This window comes from Lepisosteus oculatus, chromosome 7 (assembly GCF_040954835.1).
Source record: "Lepisosteus oculatus isolate fLepOcu1 chromosome 7, fLepOcu1.hap2, whole genome shotgun sequence".
NCBI lineage: Eukaryota > Metazoa > Chordata > Actinopteri > Semionotiformes > Lepisosteidae > Lepisosteus > Lepisosteus oculatus.
This window is the reverse complement of record NC_090702.1, coordinates 52,226,877-52,239,738: the sequence shown is the minus strand read 5'-3', so window position 1 is coordinate 52,239,738 and position 12,862 is coordinate 52,226,877. Positions and strand designations below refer to the sequence as shown.

Genomic DNA, 12,862 nt, shown 5'->3' with positions numbered 1-12,862 from the left:
TGTTGGACAGATGGTCAGAATTTTTTTTACGTTTACTGCCTCCGATGCATATAGATTTAGCCTGAACACGATGCCGTCCTACATTAAAAAGAAGGTGATGAGCTAACGTACTGTACTCCCTCTCACTCCGTTGTTTCTGCTCTGATGCGCCAAATTGGCGGAGCTTTAGAGGATTCTGTCAAGGATCCTACATTGCGTCAGTGCTTTTACAACCTTTTTTTCATTTCCCTTAGTGACGGGACTTTTCCCACCTTGTTGCATAAAAGTGCTCAATGGGGGAGAGCGCGTACAAATGAAATGAAAGAGCTGTCGGCTGACATTTCCGTGACGCTTCCACTGAGCGTTCCGCACACACACGCGCGGTTGGTTTTGCCCCGGAGCTCCAGGTGGCCCTCCTCAGGTGGGTGGGGCTGAGACGGAGCCCGGGTCACCCTGAGTGTGTGTGTGTGTTCCCTTGCAGCTGCACGCCAAGCTGCTGGAGGCGGAGCGCCAGCTCGGGGAGGTGCAGGGCCGCCTGAAGGAGCAGCGGCAGCTCTCGGGGGAGAAGCTGAAGGACCGGGAGCAGCAGGTGGCCGACCTGCAGCTCAAGCTCTCGCGGGCCGAGGAACAGGTGGGCTTGATGCTCCACCCGCCCCGCCGGCGGGAAGCGGGCTGTGTCGCTGTGCGTCTCCCCCTCTTGTCCATCCAGCCCTTCCATCGCGTGTCGCCAAGTAAAACTGCAAGCTAAGGAACCAACCGAATGTTGCGGCTCAGAACACATGAATCCGATTTTACATTTGGGCAACTATGTATAGTAAGTAAATGAAAAACCTCACGGTGTCAGTGGATGACCAGTCAAGGACTCAAGCATGCTAACTTCTCTCATTACTCTATAGAAATGCAACACATATGCTGGAATTAGTCTTGGGTGGTATTTGCTGTTTTCAGAGTCCTGCCATCTAATGAAACACTTCTAGTCTCTGTGTTACAAAGTGTTTCTGAAAAGATTGACCTTTCCCTGATTAAATGTTTCTATTATATCCAGAATTACGGACACTGCTTTTCACCCAAATAACACCTTTGACCATGCAACGATAAGCTTTTAGATTTAATTTAATGACATTCCATACATCATTAGTTAATACATAATAATATATTATTATTTCATTATTTCAAATTGTGTCTGACATCAGAGCACAATTGAAATAATGACATTCCATACATCATTAGTTAATTTCCCTATAATTATTATTATGCTCATTTAATTGAATGGATTTGGATTTCACAAAGAATGGCCTGGCTTTCTAGAGTTTAATCACATTGTTGAATAGTAATAATAGTAATAATTCCTTACACCTATATAGAGCTTTTCTGGACACTCCACTGAAAGAGCTTTACAGGTAATGGGGACTCTCCTCCACTGCCACCAGTGTGTAGCCCCACCTGGATGATGCAACGGCAGCCAAAGTTTGCCAGTATGCTTACCACACATCAGCTATCAGTGGGGAGGAGAGCAGTGATGAAACCAATTCAATGTAAACCCATATATCCTTCAGGATGACAAATCGGGAAGAAAATACACTGAACAGTTGGAAGATTACTTTATTACATGACCACAAGCATGCTTGATCCCCATTAGACAATTATGTAAGTATGTTCAAGTTAAACCTCAACTAAACAAAGGTATTTGATCGTACAATTAATTTTAACAGAACTAATTCACTTTTACTGACTTTTACGTTTAGTGACAAGGCAGGGCGTTAACTTGCAAATTGGCTAAAAATAAAAATTGAGATATCAGAGTATTACAATTACCTGTCACCTGCAGTCCAACAGGAGATTTGACATTGGATCCCAAAGAAATTTATAATAAGTTCAAAACATTTTCCGTTACTTCATACAAACCTCAACATGAAGCCAGCTCTGATGTCAGACACAATTTTCTCAATGGCATGAAATGTAATAAAATAACTGAAGATAGTCTGGAAGTCTTGCTTTTCTCAGAAAAAAATGTGCAAAACAGTGTTCGGGATGCAGCCTGGAAAACAACCAGGAAATGATGGGTTACACTTCATGGGTTTTTAGGTATTTTTGAATACGAATCTCCCTTCTGTTTTTAACAGTGGTTTCTTGTTATGCCTTATTCTTAATCACTTTTTAGTTTGTTGCTATTCAAACATAATAAGGCCCCTACTTCAAGCGCGAGATACCACCCCTTTCACTTTTGAAGGAAAGCATTAAGCTCACAATTTACAGTGAGTTGTTTCTCAAATACTTCTTATTTCTAATTTTTAAACCTAATTTGTTAATGGCAGGTACTCATCTGATAAACATAAGAATGCCTGGTCAGCTTGGCCCTCTAAGCTAAATGTATTGATACTCATACAGTGGTGGTCTACCCTTATTCTAAGAAAGCTTTTGGTAGCTTTCAAGCACATAAGATGGCTTTTCTATGTACAGAAGGTATGTACATAGGTCTTCAGATGAATCGTTACTTTTTATCGTTTTAACTAAACTTCTCTTGAGATGGAGCAGAAAAGCTGCACCCATAGTCACTGGTATAGTGATGCAGCATGCATTCCTCTCAAGACTCAGTACAACCTAAAGAGACACCCGGTTGCTCTGAGCAATGAACACTTGTAGTGTTTTGTACAAATGAAAAAAGGGACTCTTTTTAGACCTTCAATGTACTGTGTCATCTGCTCCCTCTTCACCCAGGACTGCTTTCCATTCCTTGCCTCACAGGGAACTGCACGTTCGAAAGAAAGCTCCAGTGTGTTGCTGTTTATTAATCATGTTCCATCACACGTTTCATCTCCTGTCGTTCTGGACACATGTCCAATTTAGAGGACCCTTCCTCGCTCAGCTGTCATGTCAGTGACTCACTGTACAGTCCGGCACACGTAGGAGCGTTGAAAGAAAAGCTAAGAGGAAGGCCTGCAGCCTTGAGCATTTCCTCGCTCAAGCGGTAGCCACGCGAGGGCAGGGCATTAGAAAGGGCCTGTACTTATTCAGCCAAGTCAGCGGCCAGATAAGCGTTCACCCCAAGATGCAAGCATTGATTTAAGAAGCTTCAAATAGGTTTTAGAACGTTTCTTCTTCTTTTTTTTTTCCGATTTATTGCTGGCAGTTGAAGGAGAACGCCACAAAGTCGACTGACTTGCAGCACCAGCTTGACAAGGCTAGACAGCAGCATCAGGAGGTGCAGGCTCTGCAGCAAAGCACCAACGCCAAGCTGCGCGAGGCCCAGGTGAGCACGCTTCTATGAAGAGCTGACTTAGGGGTGAATGTTGTTTAGCCATAGTCCAACTCCAGTTCATCCAACACAAAGCCAAGAGCACTCAGAGGCTGCATTGTCCTGTAGCGGGACCTGATGTGTCATGCATATCCGCAGTGAGGTGGCACAGGAAGGAGACTTGTCAGAGAATTTGAACTGAATTAAAGAGCTTGCCAGAGAAAGAAGGAAGGAGGACTGGGAGACCTGACAGGAAGATAGACTTTGGTTTTGATGCGTCAGGGATCGGCAGTTTAAAAACCTCTGTAGTGTGAAACGTTTTCATTCATTCAGGGATCACAAAGCGTTTACACCTAAGAGTGATGCCAGTTCAGGAATGGAAGCAGCAGCTGCCACGCCAACCTCAGTTTAACATGTCCTTTGAAAGATGTGTGTCCTTGGCCACTGTAGTGTGTAGTTTGCTTTTCAGGCAAGGATATGTAATACATTCAGCAATAATCGGACCGCTTCTGGTCAAGGTTAGGGTCTCCAAAAAAACATCGGAGTAGATGAAGCTAAGAGCTGATAGTTTTTGACCCTCACCATTTCATTGATTAGTAGTATTGATAAGAACCTTTTTCGTTTTTAATTATTAACAAATATGAGAACCTGATTTTTAAAAATCCCATTAATGTATAAAACAAAACTAGACTTCACCGCTGAGTGTATGTTTTCTGTGCATAGAGGTCTTTCCTGTAAATTGTGTTTTAATATGGGAACAATTGTATGACATACAGTGTGGTACATCACTTCCTCTTTTCACTTTCACTGTTCCAGGTTATACAAAATGGGTATGTTTGGTTGTCTAACCTGTCCTAAATGTATATGAATGTACTCCATTGTTGTAGAATGATCTGGAGCAGGTGCTGCGTCAGATTGGTGATAAAGACCAGAAGATCCAAAATCTGGAGGCCCTGCTTCAGAAAAGCAAAGATAACATCAGCCAGCTGGAAGCAGAGAGGGAGGACCTGTGTGCCAAGATCCAGGCTGGTGAGGGGGAAACCGCAGTGCTCAGTCAGCTCCAGGAGAAGAACCACGCACTGCAGGAGCAGGTACAGCCTCCCGCACCCCTGAGCACAGCTCCTGTGTAACTAAAAACACTGAACCTACTGTAACACCCCACCCCTGAGCACAGCTCCTGTGTAACTAAAAACACTGAACCTACTGTAACACCGCACCCCTGAGCACAGCTCCTGTGTAACTAAAAACACTGAACCTAACACCGCACCCCTGAACACAGCTCCTGTGTAACTAAAAACACAGACCCTACCACCACACCCCTGAACCCAATTCCTGTGTAACTATAAACACTGAACCTAGCACCACATCCCTGAACACAGCTCCTGTGAAACTAAAAACACTGAATCTAGCACCACATCTCTGAACACAGCTCTTGTGGCGCCAAAGACAAGCCCTGTAAACTGTATTCTTTTAACATTTTTTGGGGCTGATAAGGTTTCCCAGTTAAAGTTATAGTCCTCATTCAGTTTTCATTCCACAGCTTTAAAAAGGCTTCTACTGACCGCAAACTACGAAAGGTGCACTTCCTTGTGATGTTCCCATTAGAATTGAGCCTGTGTAAAATGAGCTGTTTTGGCAAGCTCCCCCCACACAAACTTTTTTATTTCTCTGCATTAAATCTCTTCTCATAAGGAGGTCTCCTGATAGAATATTTTTAGCATTTTGCTAAATAGGGTGTGCATGAAATAAAACCAGATCATTTTAAAGCAATCAAAACCATTGCTTTTGTACTCTTCAGGTATCTATATAACACATAAAAGACCCAGTTTCACGTTTTAAAATATATAACAACAAGCACCACAAATATTTCTATTGCAATACTTTGTGAATATTCGGTTGCTTAGTTTAAAAATGTGAAATTATGTAAAATGTGTAAAGAGTCATTCTTTAATTGTTCATTTAGTGCTTGAAATAGCATCATAATAATTATTAATTATGTTTATATCGCACTCTTCATATCAGGGGAACACAAAGGATTTTACACGTAAGAGTGGCCAAACTTCATCTACAGAAGCAGGAGCATGGGAGTGGAATTGAGCCAGTGTTAACACCCCTACTCTGTTGAACTGTTCCATGGGATCTGTAATGCACAGCCTCAGTTTCATATCTGCTCTGAAAGATGGTACCTTCTAATGTACTGCACATTGTCCCCGGTCACCGTATTGATGCATTTGTTTAGTAAATTCTGCTCCAGGGGAAGGAGTGCCACCTACTGGTCTGCCAGTGGAGGTCTTCCATCCCAATACTGACCAAAACCAGGCTTTCATAGTTTCAGTGATCTGACGAAATCGGGCGACAAGTGGAATCTGATGGAAAAACTTTCAGATTTTCAAGCCGTGTGAGGATTAAATGACCTCTTTGTGGGTCCTCCACTTCTGTGCTGCGCTTGATGTACAGTGTGGGTGGTCGTGTTGCAGGTCGCCCAGTTGACCGACAAGCTGAAGAACCAGTCGGAGAGCCACAAGCAGGCCCAGGACAACCTGCATGAGCAAGTCCAGGAGCAGAAGACGCACCTGCAGACCGCGCGAGACCGCTGCCTCTCGCTGGAGGCCTCCCTCAAGGAGATTAACGCCCAGCTCGCAGAGAGCAGAGAGAAGGTGGCCCAGCTAGATACTCAGGTATGTGCAAACTGAGAAGAATAGGAGAAACAAAGCTTCCTCACCTTCATTGAAAGATGGGGCAGGCATGATCACACTGCATACAAAAATCTCAAATACGATATAAACTCTGATGTAAAACCAGCAAAGAGAAACCTGAGAAATTGTCTGTTTCCTATAAATCTGAAACACACTGCAAGGAGTTAAAACCTCCTTTAAGATACCAAATATAAGATTGTTTTTGTTAAAGTTAGAAAAGTGTGGATGTTTTGTATTTTTTATATTATATGAGCCTCCACGGTTCATCTGGGGTGTGCTGCAGCATTAAATGCACAGTTTTGATTAGGACATTAAAGGGGAATGTTATTTTTTTATTTCATGGTTATGATGAGTGCATTCCAAACCATAGTAAAAGTAAGATCTATGTAGTAACTCGTAAAACCTCCAATTTACAGTACATCTCAAAATAGACTGTGTTTCCAGGAATGCACAGTGCCATGTTCAGAATTGAGGTAACAGAACTTGCAGTGATGTGCTGCGGCCTTATTACATTGTAAAGAAGCAGGCTTGTGAATACATCTCTTTTAATCCAATAGAAATATTCCTCTCCGCTACCATACGATTTTACTGACAAATACAACTTGTAAACTCTGCATGCAGGTCACGTTGGAACAAACCTGTACCTTTTGACTCATATGTCACATTACATTACAGTCATCACAGTGACTAGTGAGCAGGAAGGGCTGCATCACGTCACAATCTGTGCAAACTCTCGATCTTGCCTGTGACGAGACGAGGGGTTTTGCGACAGCACGGCGCCATCCAGTCCTTTCACAAAGTTCACCATTTTTTGCTAAAATTGAATTTTTACAAATGTTTCTGTACGGGCAGTGAATGTTCTTTGTTTCTGAGATTTAATAACCGGTCTGAGAAATTGGGACAGCAGTTCCCCTTTAAATCATGCAGGGACGCTACATGAATTGCTAAAACAGAGCAGTAGCTCAGCTGCATATTTAATGACAGAAAAGGCCGAAGGTCTGACTGAGGTTAGTGTTTCAGCTGAAGGCAAAGACCGAGCTGCTGCTGTCTGCTGAAGCTGCCAAGACTGCCCAGAGGGCTGACCTGCAGAATCACCTGGAGACAGCCCAGCATGCACTGCAGGACAAACAGCAGGTAAGGAAGACCTCATCCATGGTCTTCATCAGCATCTCAAGTGAACATACAGTACTGTATATAGGTTGTGAAGCAGCATATATGGATAAGTCAGAAATAGCTCTCGTAGTTACATCTTTGAGAGGTGAAGGACCCAGTTCTAATGAAATATGAACTTAATCAAATGCTAAATCTTTCACTCCATTAACTGTTGAGCAGACTGGTATATCCCACCCTGTTTGCAATTGGGCATAATGAACATGTCACTGACACTCAGCAGCTTGAGTGGCGTAGCAGTGGCTCTCTGTCTAAAGATCTGCGCCTGTGGCTGGAAGGTTGCCGGTTTGTATCCCGCAGGCCTGGAGAGGAATCCTACTCCGTTGGGCCCCTGAGTGAGGCCCTTAACCCCAGCTGCTCCAGGGGTGCTGTATAAATGGCTGACCCTGCACTATGACCCCAAGCTTCTCTCCCTGTCTGTGTGTCTCATGGAGAGCAAGTTGGGGTATGCGAAAAGACAAATTCCTAATGCAAGAAATTGTATACGGCCAATAAAGTGATCCTATCTTAAGAAATACTGGGTCCGGGAAAGTCAGAGGCAGGAAAAGTTGAGCCTGGAAAGGGAAATGTAAAATCTGTAGTAATATAGTACAGTGGATGTAGTGAGGGATTGTCACGAGCATGACTTTACCCAATAATAGGATGATTTCACAGATCTGCCTTGGCTCTCAGAATTGCTTCAGGAAATCAGCTGCATTTCTAGGGGGAAATGTTTTTCGAAAACCTCCACTGGGTTGTAGCTACTTCGTCTCATTTCGTTGACCTCCCTGCCTCTTCTCTCCTTGCAGGAGCTGACCAAAAGCAAAGCTCAGCTGGAAGAGCTGAGTGCCAAGCTGCAGGACAAGCAGGAGTTCTGCAGCCAGCTGGAGAGCAGTCAGAAGGAGTTCAGGGAGAAGCTGCTGAGCTCTGAGCACAAGGTGGAGCAGCTGGAAGGGCAGGTGAAGGTGAGTGTCCCGATCACTGCATAGCAGCCTCACAGCTCCTCTGTACACCTCGGGCATGAATGGCAAGTTAAATAGACTTCCTGTTCAAATCTGGCAGGGTTGTATGAGCTCTCAGAATATTTCTTTTCTCATGCAAAATGTTATTAGCATCCTTTTATTGGCATTTTATTTGATGGTGATTGTTTTCCATGAACCTAGAACTGACGAGACTAGTAAATATGTTTTACAAAAAAAAATTAGCACACTATGGTATTGCTTTGCTAATCATGTTGTTTGTGATTTGGAGGCTGATAGGTGATAGTATTGACTAGATGGTAAAGCAATTATAAATAAATGCAGAAATGTAAATTGTATGCTGTGATGGGAAAGTTCTATTTTGTGAACTGCAGATATACTTTTATATAAACCTAGTAGGCTATATTATATTATATTGCTGCTCTGGAATGAGTCCAGAGGACAGCAACCAGATACGTTCTGGAGCTCAAGGGACTGTCCTACGCTGACAGGCTGAGGGCTATGAGGGCGCTAATCCAAGTATTACAGATTCCTCAAAGACATTGATAAAGTAAACCCAGTGGAGTTCGTCAGAATTGCAGTGAAACATGAAAGAGATGTTACAGTTGGAGACAAGGTGGTAGTGCAATTATATCTGAAGCCAGGAGGGCTAGTCTTTTTGCATTCGTCTCGAGAGACCCTTTCAGCCCTGCCTTTTAACAGTAGCATGTCCGGTCAGGGGTCTTCAGGTGTCTGTCGTTACTTCAACAGAAGCTGGAGGCGGATCTCCAGGAAGTGAGGACCAGCAAGGGGCAGCTTCAGCAGGAGCTGCAGAAACAGAGGCAGCAAGTCTCGGAAACCGACAGCCGAGCAAAGGAGCTCAGCAAGCAGCTGGATGCAGAGAAGAGGGGGTAAGACACCCAGAAGTACTGCCAAAAGACACGTAGAGCCACCTATGGGAGAACATTGCCAGCCCAAAGCGTTATTGTTGTAATAATGAGGCAAGGTAATTCTCGGTCAAAGCTCTGCTGATGATGGAGCTCAGTAGTTTCCACAAAGATGTGAAGGCACTTGTGTAAAAAATGTCCTCTCAATAAGAATGGCTACAGTATCCCTGAATTATTTCAAGTACGGAGCTGTGTCAGCATGCATAGGCTGCAAAGGAACAAGTAAAAGCTTTATTCCGTGCTGAAGAGAGAGGAAAGGAAACGCAACGTTTCAGCTGTGGAGCCTTATGTTGTGGGTTTGATTTATTGTCTCCGTTAGTGATAGAGCTCATCAAGGTAAGAAGGAATAAGTATTAGAAATGACAATCGCATTTTAACTAGTAGAGGTTTCTGCTTTAAGTTAAATATTGTTCAGAAGCATTTAGATGTGAGTGAAACAAAATGTGGTGCACAGTGCTTTATACCTAACAGTGCCAATGACACTTTAAAGGCAGTGGATACCCATTGTAGGTGCTAAGACATTTTTAAATAAGCTCTATCACATGTGAGCCAGGTACATCATTTAAGTTGTGTCCCCTCCTGGGGCTGGAGAGCCCTGATCTAGCAGCATTTCTAAGTGGTTGATAGATCAAAAATCTAAAAAGATATTAAGGAATTTAATTGTCATCCTTTAAGCAGGTTAAGGAGTAAATTAAGCAACTGGGGTGTCATTTGGAACAAAATGATGAGTGTCCTTCATCCATCAAAAGACCAGATTTCCCTTTATTAAGAAAAATGCTTGCTTAATTGATCAGTTACTCACAGCTGTTCACAATAATTGGGTGGCTAAGAGTTACTGGATTTGCACTCTCCTGAACCAGGAGTGGTTAAATTGTTCTTAAAATCCATCTTAAATTGTTTATTTGCTGCCTGTCTTCCTGAAGGGCTGCAGACCTGAAAGAAGAACTGCGGAAGAAATCCAGTGCTCTGGAAGAGACGACGCAGAAGCTGAGCAAGAGAGAGGAAGAAAGCCAGGGCCTCAAGCAGAGCCTGGAGAAAATATCCCAAGAGGCCAAGACACGGCAGGCTGAGCTAGAGGCCAGAGTTCAGTCCCTAACGGGGGCCCTTCAGAAAACACAGGAGGAAAAGGAGTCTCTCTCGAAAGATCTCTCGACGGCCAAGGAGAACCTGTCCAACGTCTCGCAGTCTCTGAAAGAGACACAGGCTCAGTTTCAGAAAGAGAGACAAAGTGCAAAGGCTTCGCTGGACGAGAAGGTTGGCTGATTTAATATTCTTTGATTGATGACTATGAAATTGCAGGATTTATGTGAAAAATAATTTCACATAATAAGTAATTATGATGTCTGGTGGCATGATGCTCAAGACTACCTTACCAGTTTGTATGTACACTTGTATGGAAATGTTTAGCCGGCCCTGGTCAAATTGTAAGTTTCAGTGAATTTCTAAGTAAAAAGAGATTGACACAACCCTTTACAGATTTACAGATTTGTAGATATTCAAATTAAAACGGTGAGTATGGCATTTGCAAACATTCAGGCACCCCGTCAGTGTGTACTTGGTAGCACCTCCATCCACAGAAATGACAACTTCCAAACATGTCCTGTAGCCAGCATTTTCATTTCCCGGAGGATTTCCCCCAGTGTATTTTACCCAGTATGTGCAGTGTTGGAGTTCACGTTAGGGTTACGAATGCAGGGCTCACTTGTGTCCTTCTCAGTGTGCACAACAGCCAGTACTGGGTGAACTGGAAACTTCCCTCAAGTACAAAATTCCCATGAATCCCCCCCTAACCTAACCTAATATAAACCTAACCGGCATGTTCAGGAGGTTAAAGGAGCACCCAGTGAAAGCCAGGTTACACAGAGAATGTGCACACTTCACACAGTTTTCCGCTTGTGTTTAATCTTTAGACCACGTGTTTCTTGAAAGAAGCCAGGATATGGACTTCGTTCATAGCTTCGTTCTTTGAGTAAAGCTGTGCCTCCACTTCTGAGTTTTAATTGCACTTCCACGTAGCTCCAGCTTTTGTCCCGTGGCTCCTCTTTCACTGTTTATTCAGAGGAAATCTGCTCAATTAACTTTTAAGGATTTTAAATATTTGCATCCGGTCCAATCATGGTCTTCGGTGTTCAAGACTAAGAAGGTTGAGTTCCTTCAGCCTGTCTGTGTAGGACATTCCCTTGAGCCCTAGAATGCACCTGGTTGCTCTTCTCTGGACTGATTCCAGGACAGTAATATCTGTTCTTTAACATGACCAGAATTGTACATAATATTCTAAATGACATGTTCATTTGTGGATTATGAGCGTCCTTCAATGACAATTTTCAAAAGTTTGCCCATATTCATTTTTCACCATATTGTCTAGAATATGTAAATGTCTCAGGATAAACACCTTAGTCTTTTTCATAAGGAGTCTCTCCTAGCTCAGGCTTCCTCTTTCTATTTGTAGTTTACATCTTCATGCAAAACCCTGTACCCATATTGCACTTTATCTGCCAGGTTTTTGCCCAGTCGTGACATTTTGAAACAAATCCTTTTGAATTTCATTGTCTGCGAGAGTTTCCTGATCTCCCTAAATTGGTATCGAATGCTCCAACAATGTCCAAGTGCTCCAGCAACAGTCCTGTTTAAGCTTATGTATGAACTTGCGTTTCTCGGAATGAGACTTCAAGTCTTTAAGATGGTAACTGTTATTTATGACAAAAGTTTATCCAAAGAGAAATGCGCAAGCTACTGCCAGCAAGATGGGAAACTTTTACTCGTGCTGTTGTTTTGACAAAGAGATTATTTTGTACTATTTCTAAAATAAACTACTCAAAGACCATAAGTGGAAGATTATTTTTTTTTTACTCTCTTTAGGAAAAATCTCTTCAGCAAGTCCGACTGGAGCTTCAGAAGAAAGCCGAGTGTGCTTCTAAAGAAATCAGTGAAGTGAAAGGTCTTCTCCAAAAGAGGGAAGAGGTAATTAAAATAAAGATCTTTGTCACAGAGTTGTTTTGTATGGGCTTTAATGCTTTCCCAAAGCTATGTGCATCTTAGTTTTGTAAACATGGTAGAACTGTGTGGTACTCTGCAGAGCTTTCACTTTGTGAGGACAAAATAATAGTTCTTATAGTCAGTTACCCGTCTGAATTCACACTCACAGGTTAGTTTCTTCAATTTTAAAGCTCTCAGGACAGGTAAACATTCTCTGTGTAGGTGCATATTGCACTATTTTCCGTACTGTTTTCCAAGTCTTGACACATAATGGCCTTTGAAAGTCAGTAAGTCAGAAAGGCCTATTGTTTTTGCAGAGCGAGAAGGAGCTGAAAACCCAGTTGACGTCTCTAACAGCACAGCTTTCAAAGGCACAAGAGGGTCTGAAGGAGAGGGAAAAGAGCGAGCGGCAACTTCAGGACAAGTTAAACACAGCCCAGGAGTCCTTCACCCAGGAGATAAAGAAGCTGGGAAACCAGCTGAGTGATTTACAAGCTCTCCATTCCCAGAAGGCAAGTGATGTCATTCTTTCAATACCAAACAGCAGATTTATCGCATAACAACACATTATGGTATGTCGATTCCCTCATGGCGAGAATTTATTTTTTTTAATTAGTTCTCTAATCATTTTTCTAACATGTTGTAAAGCGTAACCATTTTAACATGTTTGAAATCCAATTCCGTGTTGTTTTTTAATATCCAATACCCCAGTTCTCTTCCTGGTATTCTACTGTACTGGGCAGTAGTAAAATACTCAGCAGGTCACTGTTTTGTGCGTGAGGCGCACAGCCCACAGCTGTCAGCTCTTTGGAAACACTGGCTACTCACCTTCCAAAGCTGGCTGCCATCTGCGAAAGCAGTACCATGGTTTGTGCAGCTTGCTTTTCCACGTGGCACAAGTGTTCCTGTGCTCCTGTGTGG

The 12,862-nt window shown here is 43.0% G+C and overlaps 1 protein-coding gene across 5 annotated transcripts in view; it reads left to right on the top strand.

Moving 5' to 3' along the window:
- The window catches only part of eea1 (early endosome antigen 1), a 45,007-nt gene that overhangs the window by 21,975 nt on the left and 10,170 nt on the right, over positions 1–12,862 (top strand). For all 5 annotated transcript variants that reach the window (XM_015352065.2, XM_015352062.2, XM_069192749.1 and 2 more), the window contains 10 exons: positions 461–610; positions 3,110–3,229; positions 4,102–4,305; positions 5,692–5,892; positions 6,931–7,044; positions 7,869–8,024; positions 8,790–8,929; positions 9,889–10,219; positions 11,825–11,926; positions 12,259–12,453. In XM_015352065.2, coding sequence (XP_015207551.2) covers positions 461–610; positions 3,110–3,229; positions 4,102–4,305; positions 5,692–5,892; positions 6,931–7,044; positions 7,869–8,024; positions 8,790–8,929; positions 9,889–10,219; positions 11,825–11,926; positions 12,259–12,453 — 1,713 coding nt within the window. The remainder of the gene's footprint in view (positions 1–460; positions 611–3,109; positions 3,230–4,101; positions 4,306–5,691; positions 5,893–6,930; positions 7,045–7,868; positions 8,025–8,789; positions 8,930–9,888; positions 10,220–11,824; positions 11,927–12,258; positions 12,454–12,862) is intronic.